Source organism: Cottoperca gobio, chromosome 7, assembly GCF_900634415.1.
Source record: "Cottoperca gobio chromosome 7, fCotGob3.1, whole genome shotgun sequence".
NCBI classification, from domain to species: domain Eukaryota; kingdom Metazoa; phylum Chordata; class Actinopteri; order Perciformes; family Bovichtidae; genus Cottoperca; species Cottoperca gobio.
In genome coordinates, this window is record NC_041361.1 from 9,688,539 (window position 1) to 9,715,569 (window position 27,031).

General features: G+C 40.3%; 1 protein-coding gene across 2 annotated transcripts in view; it reads left to right on the plus strand.

The window, feature by feature from the left end:
* Positions 1-16,317, plus strand: part of LOC115011061 (chemokine-like protein TAFA-2) — a 67,065-nt gene extending 50,748 nt beyond the window's left edge. For both annotated transcript variants that reach the window (XM_029435993.1, XM_029435994.1), the window contains exons 3-5: positions 6,728-6,877; positions 11,656-11,780; positions 15,387-16,317. In XM_029435993.1, the coding sequence (XP_029291853.1) occupies positions 6,728-6,877; positions 11,656-11,780; positions 15,387-15,398 (287 nt within the window). In that variant the 3' untranslated portion in view covers positions 15,399-16,317. The remainder of the gene's footprint in view (positions 1-6,727; positions 6,878-11,655; positions 11,781-15,386) is intronic.
* Positions 16,318-27,031: the final 10,714 nt, after the last annotated feature.

Consider the following 27,031-nt stretch of genomic DNA (forward strand, 5'->3'; position numbering starts at 1 on the left):
TTTATGTTTAACTGACAACTTGCTTTGATGGTTTCAATGCTGGGTCATTTGTAACATCTGCTTGTAGCACTGCACAAAACAGGCAAAACTTGATTTCATACAATTCAGCCTCGTTCTTCGGGCTACCCAAGTGGAAAATAGAATTAAGTTAGTTTATCTCTAAATGTCTGTTTTGACTAAAACATATTTATAATTTATAATTATTCCAATTAGAACATTCTTTTGTAAAACCAAGAAAACAAGCCATCGTCTTCAAAATGCACATGCCCTGGACGAGTGCCATGCTTGCTCTTCCTCCTCGTGTTTTTACCCTGCTGGTCACAAAGGTTATAATAACAGAGAGGGGCATTAGCTTGTGGGGGTTGCCATTGATCAATGTAGTCCTGCAAACATCAACACACACGCACACACACACACACACACACACACACACACACACACACACACACACACACACACACACACACACACACACACACACACACACACACACACACTATGAGCATAGAGACACAGTATAATGCAGATTATACTGTGCATAATGCAGTTAGATCACATCTAAGAGAAATTTATGGAGCTCTATTAAAGTTCTTCCAGATTGAGAGAATTGTTGTTGTTCGTTCCCTTTATTTAAGTTTTAAAGAATAACTATACGTGTGGCAGTAGATCAGAAAAGAAGTGGAAGTGGGATGTAGACATGCAGAAAGCTTACAGAAAGAATAGAAAACAGGGTTGAGTATAAGAGAAGACAGTCATGGTCGAATGTGCGTGCCTCGCTTTCTCTCAATGCTAATTTTCTTGGCAGGCTCTTCAACAGAATTTTAATTTGCTCTGTGTTTACGATTCATAACGAATGGTGCCATCTCAGAGGCCAACGTAATCTAATTATTAACACAAATGCATGGACGTACATGCACTGATGGGAACACACACATGCACTGAGAAACGTACATTGTAATCTAATTAACTTGGCAAGCAGTCTGAACTGAATTTCCATTTCAAAATATGCTCTTTGTGAAAAGAACACGATGGGGCCTTGGGGAAATACTTAAATATTTATTCATACTAAATATGTGATTAATATAGTGCATCTATATGCACCACGGATGCATTTTGTCATTTGAAGCATCTTTTTCTCTGAGTCAGTTACTTAAGGCCACAAGGTCAGGTCCCACATACATTTATATTCAAAAGCAGTTCTCAACTGTAAAAGTATGACAGGGGCTTTTCTTATAATCAGAGAATTGTGTAACCAGCACCTACAACAATAAACAAAAACCAGAGGGCACGTTTATCACAGTGGTAAGTCTATTCATACATCATGTCGGTACTTTAATCTGAGGGATTGTCAGCTACTGTCGCTGCTTTGCCAACAGACTCTCTTGCCGTTAAATGTGTGTCTACAGAGATTGTTTGTGTTTTTAAAAAAAGAGCCAACTTGAACTGTCAAGACATCATACAATCAGTACAACATTCAGTCATTGTCTACAAACCGATGACACTGTCACCGACACAATTGCTGCATTTGTTTCCATAGCGGTCATTTTTTGTATTGGCTGCTTCATACGATCGAAATAACACAGGAATGTATCAAATGATGAAGAATTAAAAAATGGAGGCTCAGTCATTCTCGTAAAAGTTGCTCACACAGAATATACGATGAACAAAGTTTTCCCATCTTCCTACAGTGTGTGTCTGTAACACATTCACATTAGCATCTGTCTCTGGCTCCACCTGGCTAACTGCCCATCCACATGAATCACACCAAAAGCTTAAGATATTAAATATGTACTGGATCAAATAGATCAATGGATTGCTATAATTCAAAGAATCATTTGTAAATATGTGTAATGGTCAGGTAATGTTCTTCTTAGCTTTACAGCTGTTGTAATGGATGTGTGTGGCAAAAACTCTTTCTTGTACCATGGTGTCACATGAGCTGATATTTTGGGAGTGAACACTTCCTGGGGGCTTGACATAAGCTTACTACCTGGTCAGAGCAGAAAGTGGAACTGCAAAATTCCTCCTCACGAAATAGGTGGCACTGGAAGCTTGGTGACATGTTGACGACTTGGGTGGATGGGGCAACGAGAGTGTGTGTGTGTGTGTGTGTGTGTGTGTGTGTGTGTGTGTGTGTGTGTGTGTGTGTGTGTGTGTGTGTGTGTGTGTGTGTGTGTGTGTGTGTGGGAGAGAGAGAGGCCCCCAGTGGTGGGAATGACATTTGAAAGAAGTACCCCGCTGGGACCGACAGAGCTATCTCAGTGCTTTGTGTGTGTCAGCAAAACCAACCCCACACACACACACAAACACACACACAAACACACACACACGCACACACACACACACACACACACACACACACACACACACACACACACACACACACACGGTAGGGCAGGGCAGGGCAATCAGTCCATCTGCTAGTCTGTCAGTAGAACATCATCTTTACTAAATGGGGTTAACAGCCACTGCTGTGTTAAGAGAGGCCGGGATAACAAGTCCTTATGCCATGGAGAGAGATGGGAGGGTGTTTAGAGAGGGAGAGAGACATTGACAGTGTGAGAAAGACACACGGTGAGAGAGGGAGAACACCAAAGTGTAAAAATTCTCTGATTTAGGGCCTGTGATTGAGGATAATGGTTTGCTACCCTGCTGAGTTTGCTGTGCAGAGCTAAGAGCAAGAGAGAGCAGAAGAAAAATGGGGTGCTCGAGTAGCTAAGAGAGATTGAAAAAAGGTGGGGTTGATTATGATGGGGAGGAGGAGTAGGAGGAGGAGGAGGAGGAGGCGGAGGAGGAGGACGATGAAAGCAAAAATTGATAGTGTGAAAGAGAGCTTGCAAAGGAAGATGGGCGCCATTTATGAAATAGAGTAAGAGGTTTGCAGACTGAACTGGATGCTTTTTTAGTGTAGTTTAGCATCATTAGTCTTCTTACACACACATACACACACACATAGTGAGTTTGCGCGCATAAGCTATGTATTCATTTGTGTGTGTGTCCTTCTGTAGATGTACATGTGGTGAGTAATGCCTATTTTATCTGAGTATTTATCAGAGTTTATTGGAGTCTGTGACCCCCTGCCTGACTCACTATCTGGCAGATTGGTAATTATTAACATCTTAGCACTACACAGCCTCAAACTGTTGACATGTTCAGCTGTATTAGAAAAGCTAGAGAGCACTAAACACTGTAGGCACATATGCCTTTGCAGTACTGTTTCCCTGTGAGTATTGATCAACTGTCTATCATTATATAGTTGCTGTATTGTGCCTCTAAATCTTTTTTCTGCCCTTGCCTGCTTAATGTTCAACTCCTGATGTTAAATCCCACTCCTACTTCCTGATGAGGGAACATGTCAAACCAAGAAAGGAAGTTACAGTCTGAAACTATGCACTGTCTTCATTGCAAACCAGAGAGGTCTGAAACAAATATCCCAATAATACCTCAAGTTAAATTCAACACCTTCAGCACAAATTGACCAGAAACCGTTTTGAGTGTTGAAAAATGGACCGATTGAGATGAATGTTGAGTAAACCTACATGAGCTCACACCTAACAAGACAGACTTTAAAAAAGAAAAGAAAAAACTTGCCCCCATAATGTGTTTAAGCAGAGTTTAAAGTTTGATTTGGAGGATTAAAAACACAGCTAGACCTCATGCAGGATGACTGCCACCATTTTGTAAAAACCATGAATAGCAGCAATCAAACAATTATAGTCAGGGGGCTTCAGCGCTCCGTTTCAGTCTTCAATTGTCCTGTCTGAGCAACTACAGTTGTGATTTTAAAACCATTACTGTCACCTGGCAGCAGTAATTGTTTAGAAGTTGTCGAATGAACTTTACAGAGTAATACCCTGAACAGGCAATAATTAAGCTGTCAATTAGAGGATGCGTAAAACAAAGAAGACAGTCTGTTGTAGATATCTACGCATCAAGCGGTGCCAAAATAAGCACTCAACCGTTCAGTTATATGTCTCCAGCTCATATTCATTTCACCATGCGGTCCATATTGAAGAAATGTTCCCCCATCTAATAACATTGATTTGTGTAATCAAGCCTCAATGAACTTTTACATTCCTCTTGTAAAATCCTCACACCCCCGACTCCTCATTACTCCTCTACGCTCCGCTTAGCGCACCACTGCTCTTACTAATGCTGAGTCAATTACTACTGCAGGTGCTGAGCCTAAAAAAGGGCAGGGGGGGGGGGGGGGGGGGGAGTATGCCGGTGGGGGTTGGTTTAAGGTATTTACTCTGTGTGTTGATTTTTTCTGAGCTGATTACCAGCCGACAAGGTTGTCAAGCCTATAAAACATTTCTTTTTTTTTAAAGCAAGCAAATTAGGGTGGTGCATAGGGAGAGCGAGCAAGAGGCAAAATGAGAGGTATTAGTATCAAACAAAAGGAAAACTCTAAAGCACCATAGCAATCTCTAGAGGCTGCAACGCTCATTTCAGCCGAGGGCATGAAAGTGTTGGATGGAATAAATGACATTCGGTTGATTCAGATATTCTGCCAGACTTACACCGACAGGAGATAAATATGTCAAACTCAAGAAATCGCCAAATTCACAAAGGTTCTCCCTCTGGGTAAGCACACATTTACTATATTATTCAAAATCTAGTGTACAAGCAGTTATTTGGGGTTGAAAGTATAACAGTTAACAGGTTAGATAATCACATCTCTTTCTGAAAGTAGACATCTTTGTTTAAGAGTGATACAGAGAAAGCCACAGCATCAGCAGAGTCCAAATAATTCATCCTCCGGGGGAGAGAAACAAATCGAGACATTTCATGGCAAACTGGCCATTAATTTGTCATTAGTACAAACTTGACATTTGGCCTGAAGTCAGCGTTTGAGTAAAGGTCATGTAAAACCTAAATGGACAGAGATCTTGTGGGGATCGTAACAGCGTGGCGTGATGTCTGGGAATAGAGAAAAGGTTGAAGGGTCACTTACAGTAATATAGAGTAATATAGATAGTAATAGCAATATAGAGAGTTCATCATGTGACCTCAGTCACGTGGATATTTCTTGTATACAAATGAAACTCTCTGCCTGATGGTGATGATAAAGATGAGTCGATCTCCAGAAGCCATAAATATTGACATAAAAGTTTGTGGCAATCTGCAGTCGATGAGATATTTCTCTGTGGCCCAAAGTGTTGGCCTGATGCACAGACAGATGGACAGATCAATCAACCAATATCACTATCCACTGCTGGTGGATCAAAAAGGAAAAATCAGACGACATGAAAGAACGATGAGAGACACACACACACAATGGGTGCGATATTAGACTGTGCTTTTCACTGAGATATTAATTGGACTGGGCTTTGCAGGATTGCTTCTTTGTCTTTTTCTCATTAACGGAGCAAATTAAGAACTTTTCAAATCTCTGTCAGCCTAATGTATAATGTAGTTTAATGTATTCATACTCTGTCTTTCAGTTCGGCTTGCCTCACTTTTAAATACTCTTTGGACAGAACAGAGTCATTGTTTGCTGCTTTAGTTTTCATTGTCACGCAGTGTGCACCCTTTGTTGTATTGTGGGTGGAATCTTTTGTGATGGAAATAGCAGTAACTTCTAACAACTATGTGAAAAGTCAAAACGCACACACCAGACTTTGACTAGCAACCAGAAGACTATACAAACATGCACAAACACACACACAGCATGCAAAGTCAAGCATAGCTGAAGACAGGAACAGTATACATCGTAGGTGCTCACAAACACACACACACACACACACACACACACACACACACACACACACACACACACACACACACACACACACACACACACACAGTATTCTTGACAAGGATTGTTTGTCCTTGACATTTTCATGTATTTGATGAAAAGATGGTATGAAAGGGCTATGTGTTGACATCACACATCTTCAAATGTAGAGAGGTGTTTTTCTTCCCTCTCTGACTCAAGGGACTTCTGTGCTCGGGGTGGACTTGTTGTTAATTAAGCACACAGCTGTCTGATTAAAGTGTGTGTGTGTATAAAAGTGCACACAAAGTGGAAGCTATAGAAGAAGTGAAGGAGCTCCCTATATCTACCCTTCATTAGTATTAAGGCTAATTGTCACTTGGAATTGCAATACCATGCAATGAAATTAATATATTCTAATACAAACTTGCTTGTTTTTCTCCCTTTCAATTACAGAGTTATCATTTTATTCCCTGTGTATTGCAGAAGGGCTACAAGATACTTAGCAGGCATTTCATATACAGATCTTCTTAGTTTAGCAGCAGCTGAGGCTCAGCAGCCATGTAGAAAGATACTGGCACTTCAAGATTTGCTATATTTGTGAATCGCTATGTGTGAGTGTCTGTAAACCAAATATGTATTTTTACATGAGTGCATGATTTTGTTTGTAGATAAATAAAGAATCTTAATTTGATCATGTGGCTAATGGCTATCTGATAATAGGGTTACAATTAAACACTAAATTACATTTTTGGTTTGGCATAGGGGCGGTTATTTTGTCGGGGCACTGACCTGCACATCTCTTCTGTCAAGCATGTGGTCAACATGTGAGACTTGGACAGCGATGAATTTTTTCTGGAACCAGGCTTGTCTAAAAACAAAATGTCTTTCTTTCCGTATGTCTGCGCACTACTTGTCATTGTTCGATATTAGATCACATGTTGGATTAAACACTTGCGTAAATGAGCCTGGAATACTAAACACAGTGTGTCTCTCTCTGTTTCACAGTGCATGTGAAGGCAGGGACGTGTGAGGTGATCGCTGCCCATCGCTGCTGCAACAAAAACAAGATCGAGGAAAGATCTCAGACCGTCAAATGTTCCTGCTTCCCTGGACAGGTCGCTGGCACCACCCGGGCCATGCCCTCCTGTGTTGATGGTATGTACTACAGTTTGTGTGTTTGTGCACATTCTGTATGTGGAGCTGTCAGAAGCACACCTGGTTTTAATAGTGTCTCAAACTGCCTTTAATAATTTTCTCATGGATTATACTTTTTTCTGTGTACGATAATGCAGTATAGTTCAGGCAGAGCACTAAAGTTGTTCTTGCATTACCCGATTGGTGCAATTATGAACCGTTACGTATAAAACCAATACAAAGCGTTAGAGATTTGGTTACATCGATACAGATCCAACACAAATTCTGCATAAAATTCTGGAAAGAAAACTTACATTTTGTTTAAAATTTGGGGAAAAGTGTGCAGATTTCACACAGTCTCTCCTTTAATAATTCTGAACTCAATTGTTTACATGAAAAGTGAGAAAAAGGTTTCTAAACCCTGTCCCCCTTGTCTCACCTCCACACAGCTTGCCAATCATAGTGTTAAGTGTGGGTGTGAATGTCGGATTGTTGTACCATTATAGAAATGGTCTGACACAAACCCCCTAAGCCGATATCAGAAAGGTGTGTGTGTGTGTGTGAGGGGGGCTCTTTGACAATCTGACAAGCAGTTCAAATGGATTATATGGGCCCCTTTACTCCTCCTGGTTACTCAAGTCATAACAAGATGTTTTATTTACAGGCACATGCACCAAAACAGTGTTGAGAATATCTAATTCATGGGGAAACCTTGACCCAGGTAAACAATACCTTGTCGGCAGCATTTTAGTTGATAAAATGGATTGGCTAAAACACATTCATTCAGGTGCATAGCACAACCATTAAAATTGGATTATTTCACTATTACTCACCTGTTTAGCTCCCGCCATCACCCCAACCTTCTGACTGTATGTACTATATATTTTGGCATTCCCTATTTAACAAAGACCTAATGTACATGTCTGTTTTCTTTTTACAGAACTGAGGGATTAGTTCCCTCAGTACACACCTTGTTGCTACTTGTATTCTGTTAGAGCTCCCACAAAGAGCAGAGCATTTTCTGCGTAATCTAACATTACAACCATTTGCTATAAATGGTCAATTTCCTCACACAAGTTTCTCTCATTGAAATTGTATTTATTCTCTCTGGTCGCGGCTGATGCAGTAATCCTATCAAACGTGGCACTCAAAAATAAAGCTGGTGTTATTTGACCCAGAGTTCCTGTATGAAATGTCATTACAATATACTGCTACACCATTTCAAACATGTGTTCTGGTGTGTGCTACTTGATTTTTGATGTCATACACGTCAATATTCTCTTGGTAGTAATTTTGTGTAGTGGTTGACAAAATACTGTATATGTCCTTGTAGCCACTGAACAGACGTGAATGGAACGGTGTTTCCTGCTTTGTCAATTATATTTGTGTGATGAATTCAGAGGAATTACAAAGATGATGGATGGCATAAGGTTACACACAAGCAATTTAAAAATAATAAAATGCCTTCTCCGGCTATTATACAGACAAACAGTAAAGATAAAAGAAGCAGAAATCTGAACTATTCTGAACAGTAAAAGTAATCTGTGCCTCAACACCAAGGAAATAACTCTGATGACACATACACATTGAATATTACACATTCTAATATAACATAATGTCTTCTTAACTGAGAGAAAAAACAGGGTAAATGCTCCATGAGGAGGAATTCAGGTGTTCCTGCTATTACAATGAGCACTTCAGTCAAAGTTATGTGAGCATAGACATGAATCCTTATAGCAAATATTATAATCTGCAGATAGTGTTATCTTTCTGTAGCTGCTTTGTTGACAATGAAAGAAAGGTTTATTCTGGGCTTTTAAACATAAATGAGCTTTGTTTTGCAGTAGTGCTGACAATTCTGGGCTAGAAAATTTACCCATAAACCCGGAAAATCCCACTGGCTACTGTCCCTGTGTCTACAAAATCTGTATCCTACTCCCCCTGCAGCTATGAAGAGTGGCACTTGATGAAATCACAGACTACAGTCTTTGCTGCTCTGTTGTTTCTTGCCTTTGGATTTCATGATAAAACTCTAAATCTATAAACAGTATGTGACGTGAACACATGAGGAAGTACAGCTTTAACTACATAGATTTTTAGCATTTGAATTACTTAAAGAATGACATGTGTAACTCACCAGGTGAACACAGTCACAGTATGTGTGGACACCATTGATGGTCATAGATTAAAGGAATACTTTGGGTCTTTTGAAGTGGGGTTGTATGAGGTGCGAGGTGGAGGGTGCTGTCGGACTAATTACGTGAAATTGGATAATTTCCCACTGCACACCTGACGATCTCTCACGGCACAATGGTTGAAAATCACTGCGTTGGCATGTAAACAGTGCTTTAATGTTATGGCTCGTTGAGGTGGAGCTAATTTAATTTTTTGTTGTATACTTTTTGGTAGTTAAATCTGTAACGCTGATCTGCTGTTTGTAAAATCTTGATCTAAAAAAAATTATAACTAGCACTAATAGCTGTCAGAAAAATGCAGTGGAGTTAAAGTATAAGGTAGCATACAATGAAAATACTCAACTAAATCGCAAGTAACTCAAAATTGTACTTACAGCAAGTATAGTACTTGAGTAAATGTACAAAGTTATATTCCACTACTTATTATTATTTTAAGTATTAGGGAATCATTTCCACCATAATATAACTTTAATAAATTATAAGTGCTCATGGTTCTTTCCACTTGGAAATAGTTTATTAACCATAAAACTCTCATTGAGCTGACACAAATTCTGACAGACCACATAATGATGACTTGCTGAAGGTTTCCCTAAGCTTTGTATGCTGGGACCTCTCTGCTCAAAGCGGCTACCATCTGCAATATCTGATTACTAAGAAATTCCTCAGACACTCCTGCAGAGTTGGACTGAAGTGGCACTAATCCCCTGGGAAGTATGTCACTGAATACAGGCTGTTTTGTAGATAGTTACTTGGTTGGAGGTACTTACATGCTAAACCTAGTGACTGACTGTGGCAAGTACCAAGTCTTTACAGTGAAGGAGGCTATTCATCAGAATATTCTTCATATATTCACACTCTGCTTTTACTTTTTTCTTTGTGAGGATATTTAATCATCTTCTTGTTCTTGATGTGCCGGGTCTTTTTAAGCATGTTTCTCTTCTTTGTTTGCTAAAGGCATCAATTTATTTTTATCTGATGTGACTGTTGTGAACAAATCTCAACTCTGAACCCTGAAAGATCAAAACATATCCCAGTTGTCTCATGCACATCATGCCTCCAGTTTTGTATTTTCTTTTCCCCACATGAATAAAGAAATGTCATGAGCTAATTAAAATAACATGACTCTTGTGCCCATGTACAGTAATAATCAGCATTTCTTAAAAGGTATTGCTTGAAAACATTTCTCCAGAGGAAACGTTAATAGGAGTGAAACATGAGGATCTTATCTGGATACTGATGTGAAACAATATTAAGTATATGTATAATATATACAGGTTGAATCTGAAATGAGTTATGGTTACCTGTACATTTGAGGAAATGGAAAATATTTGAGTATAGTGTGTTTGAAAAATGAGGCTGAAGAAGAGAAAACTTTTTACCCATTGCAAGGAAAAGATGAATGACTATGTGCTTAATAATAATAATTTGAAAAGATGCTTATAATATTGTATGTTTTGTATTTATGATCATTTATACATCTCTATTCTGTATCCACCAGTGAGTACATATTGCATTTTGTAAAAAGTATTTTAGAAAGATGGTGATTAGCGTACCACCTCAGTCACCACCCCGCAGCTGAAAATGTTCGGTGAATAAACATCAATTGTGCGACGTGTTTTAATTTTGGTCACACTGCTCTGCACCTTTGGCATGTATGCGTTCTCAAAGTTAGAAATCATTAATTTATGGTTGTGTCAGGATCGTGCTGTTGGTAAATTAATGTTTTAAAGTACTCTATCAGGAAGTGTGTTTGCATCCACCTGTGTCTCGGTTCGGTGAAGGTGAGGACCCAAATGCAGTACAATGGATGATGATTTTAACCATAAAGAGAGCTTTATTAACAAAAGCTAATAAACATACAGAAATACAAAGTAACAAAACAACACAAACCAATCAGGGGAAGAGCAGGAACATGAATCACAATCCGACAAAGAACACTGAGACAGACAGGGATATATATATACACAGACACTAAATGAGGGAACGAGACACACCTGGGGAGAAAGGCAGAAAACACAAGGGCAGGAAGTAATATCTGACATGACACAAGGGGAAGGGAACATTTCAAAATAAAACAGGAAACAGAAACCAAGATCATGACAACCTGTCTTTATGCACAATTTCAATTCAACTTGGAAGTGGAAATGCTGTAAAATAAAAGGATAAAATGTCGCAAACATTTTTTACACTTGGCTGAAGTGGAAAAGTTAGTGTATTGATATAACAATGCAACAAATTGCAATGGAAACAGACTTGGCAAAGAAATCATAAGGTCCATGGAGCATGTGACTGAAGCTGCCGGTCCACTGAAGAGACGAAAGTGAAGACGAAAAGTGTGGCAGATTAAAACACCCTCTTCTTCTGCAATGCTTTTATCTTGATGCACCCGATTCCTATTATCCGCATAACAGTAGTGAATGCGAACGCACATTTATTACAATTTTCTTTTGCCAATTCTCCAAAAATAAATTTAATTTGGAATCGAAATTCACAAATAGAGGTCAGGAAACACATGAAAGCACTGAATGAAAAACACAACCACAAACATCGAGACACGTCTTTACCAAACTAAATATGTACCACCCTCCTCTCTCTTCCCCCCAGCCTCCATTGTAGCCCAGAAGTGGTGGTGTCAGATGCAACCGTGTATGGATGGTGAAGAGTGTAAGGTTCTCCCAGACCTCACAGGATGGAGCTGCAGCACAGGCAACAAAGTCAAGACCACAAAGGTTGGTGTTCACACAATGGTTCTCTCTGTACAAACTCTCTCTCATCCCTCTTCCACATACATGCATGCACACGATCAGACCCACCGCCCAGTGACCTATTTCCACCTCCGTCATGTTATATCTATGTTCTCACTCTTCCTCCTTTTTCATTAGTCTCCATCACCTACTTTTTCTTTTTTCCCCTCCATATCATTCTTTTTCTCACCCAATTTCTCTCTCTTTACTTTCTCCTACGCCCATCTTGGATCCAACATCAAACAGTATCTGAAGAAAAACAAGGCTAACCGGAATAAGGCAAATAACACAGACACACACACACTCACAATTCCTTTCATTCCCACTTGCCTTGCTTCCCTGCGTCTGACTGGCATGCCATCTGACTCGATGCAAAAACAACTCAGCACAGTGGATACACCAGAGTGGTAATTGTCCTCGGATAGTTTTTTATGCTCCGATTCGCCCATAATAGAGTGTGTGCGGTTTGTGAACGTGTGTGTCCTCTTCCTTGTATTTCCTCAACTCTCATGTAATGTCCATTTGTCTGTGTCTTCATGTGTGTGTAGGTGTGGAAGTACATTATATATATATTTGTGCTCAGCCCCCAGCCCTGACACCTGTTGGCTTCTCTTCAGTGGCTCGACCTGAGCAGACTATTAGCTGTCTGTCATACGAGGGAATTTGTGCGAGACTCACCTCTTGTCACTGTATGCTTCTGTTTCTAACCTCCATCCTTCTCTCTGCCTTCTCATCTTCCATTATTCATGGCTGGGTGCAGACCGTTGTTTTCTGCCTAAATAATTGATTGAAGGCGTGGCCAGAGGAGGGAGAGTGCATCTCCTTTTGGAAAAAAAGAGAAGAATAAGTAAAGCCTAAGACATATGTGGGCTCGTCTCTCTTTCCCACTCTCTCTTTCTTTAAAACACCTAAAGACAGTCTCTTATACTCCTGGCTGATTAAGGATTCCGTCGCTACTTTTTCCTCTGCTCACCTCTCACCTAGCAAAGTGGATCTCGCACCCTCAAGTTACACTCTTTCCTTCTCAACAGCCCCTCCTCTTATTCTTACCCTGAAATAGTTTTCTGCTCCAGTACCCAAGCTCAAAATTGGGTTAGGCTTTCAAGTGTTACTGAACTTTTCAAATTCATCGCTCACATAAAAATAAGATAAAGAGACAATGAGTTGGAAATAGAAAATTAAAGAGTGGCCTTAGAGTATGTAACGGGCATGGTTGAAGAAAAATACAAAACCAGGGTTGATCAGATATAAAGATGATGTCATTTCTGAATGTGAGTGTCATTCAGAAGTTGATTCACATATCTGATCTCATGCATTTACTTGTATCAACCCCAAAAAGCGCATTCATAATTTCCTGAATGAGATCAAAGCCAATCCGTTTCAGCCAAGCATCGCTTTATCATTGACTCTTCCGTTAAACAAATATTTGCTGTCTGTTGCATTCAGGTCTTTGATCGATGATCTCTGTGTGTGTGTGTGTGTGTGTGTGTGTGTGTGTGTGTACACTATGTGAGCGTATTAGCTGATGTGTATGTCTGATGATGAAAAGAGTGAATTTTTTTCTCCTCTGGTGTGGTACATTGAGGTCAAGATGTGCAAGCATCCAGATCCATAGCATCGAACGTTCTCTTATTGTCCCATTAAGGCCCGCTCGTAAATTGAAATTGACAATGGATTGCGAGAGAGAGAGAGAGAGAGAGAGAGAGAGAGAGAGAGAGAGAGAGCAGCCAAACGGGAAAAAGAAAGCAAAAATAATATAGGTAGTTAAAGGAACAATAAGAATATTGGAAATGGTCAGCTGACAAGGAGCTTATGCTTGTGTCTGGATACACGGAGCAGGCAAGAACACAAAAGAGGGTTTAGCAGTCTGCATCCTTTCCTCCATCCATCCATGGCTCAGAGCAGAGAAAAGGAGGAGAGGAGGAGGGCAGAGGGAGGAGAGAGGGAGGGGATGGAAGACAGCTCGATCAATGCCAAATAATATCATATGGATGAGCAGACAGACACGGCCGGTTTCCAAGCCACTAAGCTGTCGTACACTGCAAGGCAAGTGTGTGTGTGTGCATTTGTGTAGACATGCAGCCATATACGCACATTAACAAACAAATGACAAGGTGTAAGTTTCACTTCCAGTATAGAAAGCTAACATCAATACTAAAACGATGTGGCAGTCTGCAAGCACCATCAACCTCTGTGGGCAACATATTCTGAAAACACCTTTCTTTTTGATAGAAACAATAGTGTACCAACAGTGGATGAAGATGTCAAGTCATTTTAAGCAGCTTTGGTATTACGAAAAGAATAATAATAAAAAAAGAAAATCAAGATCAAACTATTTAAATAATGGCTTTCCATAATCTACTCTTGTGTGACTAAGTTGTGTGACTAAGTGAGTCATAAAGAGTGTGTATAATGTCGGAGAGAAGGGGACATCAGCCGCGTGGCCATCTGAGGAGCCACTAGTGTAGACAGTTAAAGCTTGTGGAATAAGCTATGGAAAATGTGGCACTCGTGGGCCTAAAAAAGCCCATAGAAATGACACTTGAGCACTGCTTGTGTTCTTTGTAAATTGAGTTCTAACTACCTCAATCCACTTCCTAATTGGGCACAGAAACTGCCACCTACAGGCATATTTAAACAGGCAAGGGGATGAACACCTAAAGGGACTTTGAAGCACCTTAAAGCATTGCAGGCACAGAGATGCAGCAGTGCATAGTGAACTGGCCTGACAACAAACGCCTGCAGACTCTTTGATCTGGCACAGGGGTAGATGCCTGAAGGCAACGGGATCGGACCCAGGAAGGGTGGCCTCGAGCCACCGAGAGCAGATACAGTAGAACAGCTTCTGCTGCCAGCTTGGAGGAAACGCTGCTCTGAGCTCTCTGGGTGATGGCTGGCCTTCACACTTTGTTAGCTGGCACCTGGTTCGGACAAAAGACAGAGTCCCTCAAGAGGAAATGCAGAGGGGACAGCATGTGTTGGGGCTTAGAGGGGAAGCCACAGGGAAACACAATGAGACACATTAAGAAAGAAAGGCATGCAAGAAAACAGAAGAATAGACTTGGGGAGTCTGGTCTATTACATGCCCAAGCACGGGCAGTTATACAGCAATTTGTGTCTGTTTGGTCGTTGGCTGGTTGAAAATGTCTCCTAATAGCTTGAAATAAACCAAAAGTGAGTGCATGAGCAAAGAAAATGGAAAGAGGGATGGACAAGAGGAAGAGACCATGTGATTAGAGAAGCTGTCTTGACAAACAGACGAAATGACTTGGCAGTGGGCCAGGCGATGAGAGTGAGTCATTGTGGGCCGACTGCCATAATTCAAGCTGTGTCTTGTTTAGTCTCTTGCCAGGAGAGACAGAGACCGTGCTAGCCACATTGACGCTGCTCCACCAACAAGAATCACATCCCATTATTTGCAAATAGCAGGCCGTGCAGCACCGGCACTGCATTATTTCAGACTTTCAGTTGACGTGTTCCACCAGTACTGGCTTCGTACTGTGTTCTGTGACCTTTACTGTTTCAGACTCCATCCTAACTTTTTTTTAGGGACTATTTTCAGTGACCCATTTTCTTTTCTCCCTGTTTCAGGTGACCCGATAGTCCTGCCTGTCTCAAGAACAGCAGAAATGGCGGTGGAGTCACTTATACAGCACAATGGATCTATCAGTGGTGAGGAAACACACTCAGATGGACTTCTATGAGGAACCAGTAATTGTTTCATATTTCTGAGGATATCGTAGATGTGAAGGCAGAAGAGACAGGACTCTAACACCGTCCTCCATCACCTTGAACACAACTGAGTGTCCTGGGTCCTTTACTGCGGAGGACTGCATCATCCACTATCCTTTACTGCTACTACAAACAACAACTTCAAAAAAAGTGAACAATGACCTAAACAGCACTTGCTTAGAAGACAAAAAAAACAACTTTCTTTACAACAATCTGTATTCTTCATCTCTCTTCTATGGCTTAGTTGTGTTCCATACGCATACTGGGAATAAATGGGATCTGGATTTTAGAAAGCTATCCTGCATTACAAACATCATTACAAAAAAAAGGGGAGTTGATCCAAAAAGGCTGTCTCATGTAGTCGGGATGACACATTTCAATTTAATCGTGCCACATATGACACACTTGATGCTGTCAAAATGTTTCTCAGATCTAAAACCGAACCTTTTCTTTTTTTCAGATTTCACTTCCATAAGAATATTTTACCTTGAATAGTTTGTGGCTTACCACATGTCATTTTTTAAAATGGGGAGACAGTTTGTCAGTCTTCTTTTTTCTTTTGTTTTTTGACAAAGGACACAATCCTTTCAGGGGTGAGTATAGACTAATACCAAGTAGATGTTACGGTATATTGAAACATGTAAACGTGTTAAAAAAAAAGGTCCATGGAATCAACGGGGCTAAAAATAAATTGACGCTCTAATGGTTTTAATATCTGTGTTTTTAAACGCCTGTTAACCGCTATTGAGTACATGTGTCAGTATTATATGAAATGAATAAAACCTTTCAAAAGAAAAGAGAAATCTCTGCATTTCGTTTCCGCCCTGCAGATTAACCTTTGTGAAGATTCAACCGAATTGAAGGGTCCATAGAACTGTACTGTTTCACAATGGATGCTTGGAGCTGTAAGCATTATTGATAACATCAGTCTGAAATATATATCCAAGAGACCTTGAAGCGACAGGAAACCATGTATTTGTTCCTCCTGCTATTATTGCATTGGCTCCAAGAAATGTCATCAATAACTAGTAATTGCTTTCCTGTTATTTTCTAAATGAAAGGTTATCATCTTGATTTCCTGCTTCAAACAAACAGCTCTGAACACTGTCAACTGTACCAGATATGAAATACTGTTCTTCCTTGGCCGCTTGCTGACCTCTGTGTAGTCAACAATAGGCAAACTATTACAGGAGGAACCTGTACATTTGTTTGGAGTTTTCACCACAGAAATCCAAAGTGAGGTGAGGAAGGAAACATTTATTTGTATGCAGCATATTTCAACAAACTGGGCTGGTAAACAAGATTTAGTAGAGGATGTTGTGACTCTATTTTTGGCATTTTGTGGAGCTCGATCAACGGGTGAGTTTTTCTTAATACATTGATTGTGAATTGGCAGTGATACTTTATTTATTACCAACAGACATTGTATTGTTACAGCTGAAACTTTGAGCTGACATGTTAAAATCAAACAGCTGTTGGCATCGCTTGATCAACGTATCTGCCACCTGTATTTGTTGTTCTGTGGAGGCCTGGTTTAGATGCTTTTCACAGTACATCACTTGTATACTCAAGCCCATATTATCAGCCGATTCAAGCCTATCATTAGATATATCTTGTTGTGGTGTACATCAGACAGTATAAGATAATTTGAGGTTATTTATAAAGTGTTGGAATCACATATTATATCAGTTTCCCCCACGACATTGATTAGCAGAGGTGAACTAAGCCTAGTATCAAATTTCATAAAGAAATGTAATAATTTCAACAATGATGTTGTCACTCTTATTTCAGGCAAAGCAGGGTGCTTCAACTGGAATATTGAAAATGTATGGTCATAATCCTTTAATTATTATTATTTTTTTTCTATTACAATTTCTTTAAGTGAATTTTTACATTTTCAAATATTGACATTGTATCTGCCTCAAAAAATCAATCGATGTTGAGTTGAATACCTATATATATAAAGACCATGTTTCTTGTAGTATATATGGCGGGAAAGACAACCTTGTGAGTTCTGCAACTTGGTCACTTTGCATCAAATAAATATGGTTCCTTGTCAGAACGAATTCCCTCACATCCACTTCAACTGGGCCAAGTAGCCGTGCACAGCAAACTTAAGCACATGTTAAAACTGTACCACAGCTCTCAGTCACTGACAACAGTATGATGGATCAACATTAAATAGTCACAGGAACATGACAAGTGCCTACCATGAAGTACTGAGTCAAATACACTATGTACTGTACATCCCATCAGATTATGTGTACGGTATATATCCCAAATTTCTCAATTTCCCATTCCTACTATCTGTGCGAGAAATATTTCTCAGTCACAACCCAGGAGAGGCAAATACTGTCATTAAGTATTACAGTTAGATAAGGTTGATCATTTTAGTGCGGAGTGGCAGGAAGCCTCTGTTGTAAACTTGATGATGAACGACATTAAAACTAGAGGGCTCAGACTTAGAAAGTTGCAAACAAAATGTTGGGTTTGAAGCTGTGGACATCTATCTCTCTTCTCACTATGACACATACACTATCTGTGTTGTGTTGCATTAAAGCTGCCTTTCTCTAAAACCCTTTTCTGATTTGGATAATCTCCCAGTGGATCCTCTCAGGGGCTGCGGCCTTCCACTGAGCCGCAGTCATTCTGCGTGTGTGTGTGTGTTTCATGGCCTGGGCTCTTTCTGAGCCTCAACGCGTCGTTAGTGCATGTCATTAAAAGATTACAGAGAATAAACCCGCATACAGTTTCTCACACATACACGCACAAGAGGCGAGAAACAGGAACTGAGCATGAACTGCTATAATTACAGAGTGAAAAATGTGTAAAAGGGTTTTTGATATTAGAATATGACAGCCTCAATTTTTGAGCATTAATTTTAACCGCTCGCAAGATGTTTCTCAAGCTGCATGTGAAGCCAATCATGAATCAACCATGTGAGGCTTGTTGATATTCTTACAACAGCACCCTTAATACCAACTCACTCGTAGTTACACAAAATATTTAACACTGGCGCTGAATCGAGGTATCAGGTGTAGCTCTAACAGTCTCCTATCTGTCTGGCAGTTCATCAACACTGTTGTTAAGCATCAATATAGATATTTGGGTCTTTACTCTGAACATTCAGACGATGCTGAGATGAGTCAGTATGCTCTCTGGTTAGCGATGCTAGCAACAGATGCCAGAGCAGATGCTACGTCCGGCCAAGCGATGAGATAGGCGTTCCTAGATGCTGACACATCACTACGAGGATGATGATTAGAGGAAGGTGACACATTGAGGGTTGAATGTCCTGCCCAAAAATGTTCAACTATGTCTGTATGTTTCATACAGAGCCGTAGTGAAATTACTAAATTCTGCTCCAGGGGTGAGAAAATGTCATTTTAATCAGTATTTAAACAAACACCATTTCCCATAAGTCATACACCTCACAACTTGACAAAAGAGGTAAGTCCACGAATGAGTCCATCTAGTAGATGCCAATGTGTCTTAGAAAATGGAAAGTAAACCCCAGAAACACGCTTCATTCGGATCCTGGCTTCTCATGATATTGATTATTTTACTTTTTTTCTGACTTCTGTTCAGTAACTTTAACTTAGTCCTTTATTCCCATTGTGGAATTCTGTTTCTAAAGCTCATTTTTGTGATTCATTAACAGTGGCTGAGCCTGTTAAGCTAATTGACGTAAATAAACTTCACTTGGTAAATTACGTCATAATTAACAATAATTATGTTATTATTTCATATTTAATTATTGATAGTGACTAAAATCTGCATACTTTGGAGACAATTACAAGGACTGGCATGTCATTTAGTAAATAAAAATGTGTCGATAACTTGACGTGTTTGACAAGCATGAATATTAAGCTCAATGATGTATTTCAAGTGTGATGCATCATGTGCCAACAGTGTTGCCATTCACAGCATACAGCACAGTGCCAGTTGACGCAGATGAGAAAATGAACAGCTGTAATTGTTCCCTTGTCCAACATGAATCAAGCTGTCTTTCCTAAACTATAATGATGCTCCCCTTTCCTTTTCCATTATCTCCAGTACTTTGAATTGTAATAAATTAAGCACGTAAAAATTGGAGTTGATGTTTAGCCATTGTTTGCTTATCCCCATTGCTAGTTATCATAGCAGACCTCTGCAACGCATTGTTCACAAGGAGACCTAGAAGTACAATTCATTACTCTACAAAAAGTGTCGACATTGCCGGTGAAGGTGGTTAGATTTCCATGCACAAAGATTTCTAAATTTGACACAGTCGCTCAAATATTTCAGACTTTTTCTGAAACCAAACAGCATAACTGGGCCAGAATTATGCAGGCATACAGCCATAACCCTTTTCTCGTCTGATTCTGACACATAGATAAAGACATGAGAGTATGGCGAGAAAGTGGAAGTGGAAAGTAATGGAGAGGGAGTCCTATGATGCTAGTGTGAAGTGACGGCCTAAAAATAATATGGCTTCTGTCGTGAGACTTGGAGAACAGAGCAGATCTGAGCAGGTTACAAATGAACTCAACAGATCAACGTGACATAGAATTCCGCTGAGTGTGTGTATGTGTGTGCAAGGTGGATAGCATGCAAGAAAGAAAGAAAGAAGGAAAGAATGTGTGTGAGACTGATAAGCAGCAAAGGCCCAAAGGCTTCTTTACATGGCGGTCTCAACCTGTCATTTTCCTGAAACACACTTCCACACACGCACACACACAAAGGCAGATAACCCCAACCCTGACGGTGTTATTCATGTGAAGGGAAGCATGAAAGGAGGTGTATGCTTCTCTTTTATTCCCTATGAGTTGCTCCTGAATGAGCGTTATATATGAGTCACAGTGATTAAGGTTGTACTGATGACTCGCACAGATAAGATGACCTCTCATCTTGCTGCATAATGTGTGTGTGTGTGTGTGTGTGTGTTTGTTGCTCTGCATTTGTGGTCTTGTGGTATTCATTTCCATGACATCTAGCCTCACTAGCAGGCTGTTGACACCCAACCCACGCATTTTGTTTATTGTGGTCAGGCAACGCTTCAGATGCATCTCCGTGGGACAGGCAACTGTCACCTGTGACGTGCAATAGATGACTGGCAAGTGCTCTGCTTCACTGAGACATCAGTATGAAACATACCTACACCTGCACAATGCACATGGGGACTGTTTCTGAAATCTCTCCCTCATTATCCACAAAATTGTTTTTGAATAATGTTGAGATGAGAAGTAGGCCATGCAGCTGGTGCCCCAGACACACTATTTGTTCAAAACATTCAATGCAATTTTTCAATGTGATGCAATGCTTCCAGTTCAAGCAATTCTCAGTGAACTCATTTTTCGATTTCTTGTAGCAAAACCTAAACTCATGAGATCCAGACAGTGAACTAATTGTTCTATACTATATACTACAAAACCTGCATCCATCATCTTCATGCAGACTTGCTAATAATCATCTATTGTTTAGGGCAAACCTGTCTACACCTTTTATGAATTGGAATCAGATGTGAAATGCAGTCCTGGGCCCTAAGTTATGATGCATTCACTCATCTAGTTCCATTATAGTAGAGAGACGGCAGACATCTCTACAGCCAATATCTTCAACACTCTGCAACTCACACTAAAACAATGTTGACTGTTAAATCGCACTACAGGTAAGAGGAAAAATATGTGTTTTAGATTTTCGGTAAGATGTACAGTAAGAATGTATAACTTTTATATTTTGAAACTGAACAACTCAACAATTAAACCAAATCATTTTAATATGCCGTTACAGAAAATACGCTGTATGCCCTGAAATTAGTTAAACAATTATGACAAAGAAGCTCTGAGTTATTTAAATCACAAGGAGGGTGGAGAAACAGAATACTGCAGGAAATTACTATTCTAATATTGATAATTGGTAATATTCAAATTTGCTGCTAATCAGTCTGTAGAGAGAGAGAGAGAGAGAGAGAGAGAGAGAGAGAGAGAGAGAGAGAGAGAGAGAGAGAGAGAGAGAGAGCTACAGAGAGAGTGAGAGAGCTAGAGCAAGAGAGAGCGAGAGAGAGAGAGAGCTAGATCGAGAGAGCGAGAGAGAGAGAGAGAGAGAGAGTCCCCGGTTGGTGATGAGATTTAGAGAGACAAAGGGGAGGGGTGTCATTGCTGTGATGAATATTCAGTTGTTGACATTTAGTGTGGAGCACTGAGGATGTGAGGGTGGGATGATGCCAAGTTAAATAAGAGCATTACAGAATAGGAGGATGAGGAGAAGTAGAGGAGATTAGGGGGAGACAGGGACAAATATTGAGGAAGATATCTCACTTGCACGCACACACGCACGCACGCACACAGACACAGGGGCCGTTGGTATGGGTCGATTTTGAGAATGGAGACCATGAGTGTCGCAACAGTAATTAATGAGGATAGTTGTTGATGATTGTTATTGTCAGTTTGTTTTTTGTAGGCAGCTTAGTGACAGTCTCAAAAGCAGATCTGGGTCACACTGCCATAGTCTACTCATTAAACCCATTCAGCTCCCTCGCTGCGCCATCAGCTGTTTATTCAGCTATTGAGATAGTGCGGATGTTTTCTTCTCTCGACTTCAGACGCTTCTCTCAAATTCAGACGCTCATCACCAAGACTGAAAGACCCTGTGTTAAATTTAGAGAGGAATAAAGGGAGAGACGTAACAGATAGAGAACCAGAGAGTGGAGGGAGAGAGAGAGAAAGGGAGAAAAGAAGGGAGGACGCAAGGAAACTTTGTCTTTGTGCTGTTGTTTATAGACACTGTTTATTAAGTTAATGACCTCTTTTGCATATTTACAGTCACATACAGTTTGTGCTGAATCCAAAACTCAAAAAGGAGAGTTTCTGTTGTGAGAACATACAAGTTTAATGGAGTGAAATAAGTATGGACGCAGACAGATGTGCACAGCTGAATTCCTACGTGTGCGTTAGGAGGTTACAGCACATAGCCGGTTTATGTTGCGCTGTACGTTGAACCAAAGCTGACATGCAAAGTGTAACATTGGCAACAGGGATACCACGTGGAGACCGCAACATCTGTGAACGTCAGCTTGGGCTGCTCATGTTTTCTCCTACATGTTTATGATGCCGGTGTAGTCCTTATAGCAATATCATGGGTCAGAGGTTTGTGTTAGGATCTCAGTTGAAACTTTGTGTACATTTCCGGAAAATGTGGTCAAAGTCTCATTTATTAATTTCTACCTCCTTGTCTGACAACACAGGTGAGGGAAGTGTGGGTGGGCGGATAGTCCTCTACAGCTCAATATCTCTCTGCAGCTCTGTATCCCACCCGAGTTACACCCACTTCTGAGCTCGCCATTAAAATCTGAAGAATCTGATTTCATTCCCCACCCACATATTCATTTCAATCGTAATAACGTCTCATTAGGGAACTTAAAAACACTTACTTTACTCTGACTGTAAAGAGTTAAAAGAAGAAGTGCACATTACAGACATGTCTACACAAACATGTCCACATTGAATATATTGTACACTTACACCTATAAAAAAAGGGAGCATGCACAATTGAACACACTCGAATACCCCTCGATGAACTCTCTCGCAGCTCCACACGCAGACTAATGAATACATTCCACAACACTTTGGAGTCACTGCAGATAATGAAGTCTATTTGCATAATTAAAAGGGATGAATCAAAAGGTAATTTACAGTGCCCTCTTGTCCCCTGCCTAAACGTAGGCTGAACAGGAGGAAGTGAAGGAGGGTGGGAGGTGTTACGCTTACACTTACATCCTCACCCTGGGGAACCTTTTTGAAGTTAGCAAGGTGGGGTTTTTAAAACGGGCATTAGAAGAAAATTAACCTTTGTACCTCTGCGTATCACACTTAATATCGATGGCATCACCCTGGTAGTATTCTCACACACCACGCACGAACACACACATGCACAGAACCCTGTGGAAACAGGGGGCGCAATTCTTCAAATGCATGAACACAAAAACAGTCTACCATTTTTCTTTCAATCAATTTTTCCCACCTTTCCACCTACCTCTCCTTTCATTTCGCCATCCATCCCCCTCCAAAGCCTCCAGTCAGCAGTCAGCTATAGAATTCCATTACAGTCTAGTGATGCAGCACTTCAAAGGAGGGAGAGCTGCATGTGTGTGCGTGTAACTGTGGGACTGTGTACATGTACAATACTGTGTAAGTGAGAGATTTTATTTTGCTATGTGCAGGGAATCTCATCATCAGGCACACAACAGTGATGTCCCCAGCCAATATTTATCCTGCAGTGCAAACACTTTCTTTTTTTCTTAATCTGGAATGTGCTGTAAGCATCTTGGGTTTTGCTCAAAAGTGTGACGTCCTGCAAGGACGTTTGTTTGTTAGCAGCAGCAGTAGGTACTGTATATCTCCACCTAATGCTAATTTTAAAGGGCCTACGAAATGATAAACATGAATTTCTACTGATGATAGTAAATGCTATTTGTGGTGTAAAATGATGTGTTATTTATGACACAATAATCGCAGTATTTAATAAATCATGATTTAGTATGTCGACCACCGATGTTTACATTGCCGCTACCGGAAACACCCGATGCCGAGATCTGACGTCACAAGTAGAACACAGTCCACCAGTATACACAGACAGCACGGCAGCATGGCAGACGTGGCGATGTCGGACTCTGGCTCGGATATTTCGACAGAATCGAGTGACAGTGAGTCGTCACTTGTTGCACCTTCAAGAAGAGGAGTTCATTGAAGAGGATGCCGGTGTCGTGGATTTAGATCATGCGGGCGAGTTTAACGTGGTGGAAACAGAGCAGTGAGAGACACAGTATTCAAGATGGAGACAGACGGGAGCGAACATGTGGATGATGGTGACGGTGATTCTGGATTTGGCGGAGATCATGTGCGGCAACAGAACACAGACAGGTATATACATTTGACTATAGTTCATAGAACTTCTCAATATATAGTAAATACATCATAATAAAACGTAAACGCAAGCTATCCTATATCGAGGCGATAGCTTGGTTTCCTTGAATTGTTATGAACCCGACTAGTTGTCGGCAAATTGCTCGATCCCTAAATATTCAATTACTTCTCTACTTGGACACATCGAGGTCTGTAAAGCTTGATAACTTGATTCTTTCTCGAAGTTTCTGCGGTTGAGGTTCTATCGTTGTGTCTGATGTCAAAAGTCATATATTACGAGGCTGTATATAAAGCATTAGCTATTAGCTAACAAACAGACCGGAGGACAGCGCTGGTTTATAAAGTATAGTCTGCCTACTGACCGTCTTACGGCTGCCTATAGTAGCCGGAACACTTACCAGATGTTCATGGAAGTTACGATGTCGTAACTTTACGAGACTTACGTGAAACGGGTAACAAGTTGTTACTAGATGGATCCGACCTCCGTACGACCATAACAGGCTCATGAGCTGCTTACGAGCCTGTCGTCAAACACAGGCATATACATAGTATGACATTAAGAAGACGTTAATATTGGCCTTTTTCTGGATATTGCATATTGTGTACATGTCCTTACCACTCTTCTTTAGTACATTTAGGTGTACATGTGAAAACTGTACAATTATGGAAGCAATTGAAGAGCTGCTGCCAAGAAAAGGATGTCATGGAGGAATTCAATGAATATGAGGGACATGGTGCAAACATAACCTGCATAACAGATCACCCAGGATTCAAATCAAAGTGTCTGGATGTTTGGGTGTTGCAGACAACCTGCCAAAGGTATTCGAAGAGGGACAGACAACAAGCAGGTGATCAGCCACGTAATGAGTAAGTTACTTGTGTGTACAAATGTGTAGAGCTCAGAAACTTTGATGTATTTATGGGAAGTCGAATGGTCACTCTGGCACAGTCACAGAATAAATAGATAAATAAGGTTGAAGTGATTACCATTGACATGTATTATCTTGTATGTTACAGAATGTATCGCTATGTGGCATACCGCCAGCTGGTGAGATCTTGTTGGGGAATACTTGGTAAGAACCACAGAATACCATCATGTGCCATTCAAAAGATCTGTGCTACGTTTCCATCTGACAACTACACGTCGTTCAAGTATCAGCACTTTATTAGAGTCAATAACAAAACACAATGTCAGTTCAGTGATTGAATCTGCTTCTATACAGCACAACAGCATCCCTCTTGTTTGGTTCTTCCACCGACTGCTGAGTGGAGCTGGGACTTCGAAAGGTTCCTCATCAACATTGTCTTGGCACAAAGCGTAGTCTTGATCAAGAGTTCAGTAACATACTCTGCAAATGTTTTATAATCAAGCATTATATATATATAGTATGTATGTATGTATGTATGTATGTATGTATGTATGTATGTATGTATGTATGTATGTGTGTATGTGTGTGTGTATATATATATATATATTATGATGCTGACCTTTGGGACAAACAAATTGGATTGGAACTTGCAGTCCAGCTGACCTAACGCGTGTTCGGGCCTGCATGGACTTGTGGTGTGTCCGTGGAGGGGGATCCGTCTGCACATTAATTTCTTTCTGACACGTCTGAAATGTACAAAACACAACTTTACTAATAAATCTTTCAAACCAGCTTGAAATTGTATTGCATGTTTATATATGTCTGCGTAAAGAAAATATCTAATAACATTCATAATAAAAGATGTGGTTGAAGTGATTTAGAGAGCAATGATATCAAATCAAACAATTAAATATATGAATTATGTACATGCATGTGGTGATTGTATTTTTAACACGTCATGTGCAGGTCTACTGGTACTACAACTGTAATGTACAGATGACGTACAGTCTGTATACTTACTGCTGTACACACAGCTTCCTCCCCAGTGTGGATGTCCAATAGATGGTCACTGATCATACAGGTATCCTCAGTTCTGTCAGTGGCTTCATTCACCAATGTTTCAATACCTCTGTAATAATATGGTGATAGTTAAAAGTTAAATAGACTCACACTTTTACTCAAACTACAGAATAAAATGGGGAAGCCTGTTATAAACATTGAATCTATACTTAATTAAGCTAATGACGTATAATTAGCTAAAGTTATTAATACCACAAACAATAACACACAGATATTGGCTAGGGCCTGGTGTAGATAGATACTTTATTCATCCCGAGGGAAATTTAGGAAACATTTAAATTACAGTTTACATTTGTATGTCAACTCGTTACATACAGTAGGCTTAGACCGATTATGGCTTTATGCTTGAAACAATAAATACAGTAAACAAGTAGCACGGCTTACCTTTGCTCTCTCCCTTTTGGCGAATGCATTTCGTCGTCTCTTTGGTGGAGGACTCTGCACCGGCGGACATGTTTGAATCGGCGTGCTGGCTAGTGCTGGCTGGGATCTCGGCAGTATTGTAGGCACAGCATCTGCGTTCACTTTTAAATTATTTTTCCTACATTTCCTTGGCGAGCATAGTTTGTTCGAAACACGATCTCTCAAAGTGCTGCCCACAAATCGTCGGCTTCATCGACGCACTTGTCTTGTCCATAAACGCAACATTTTA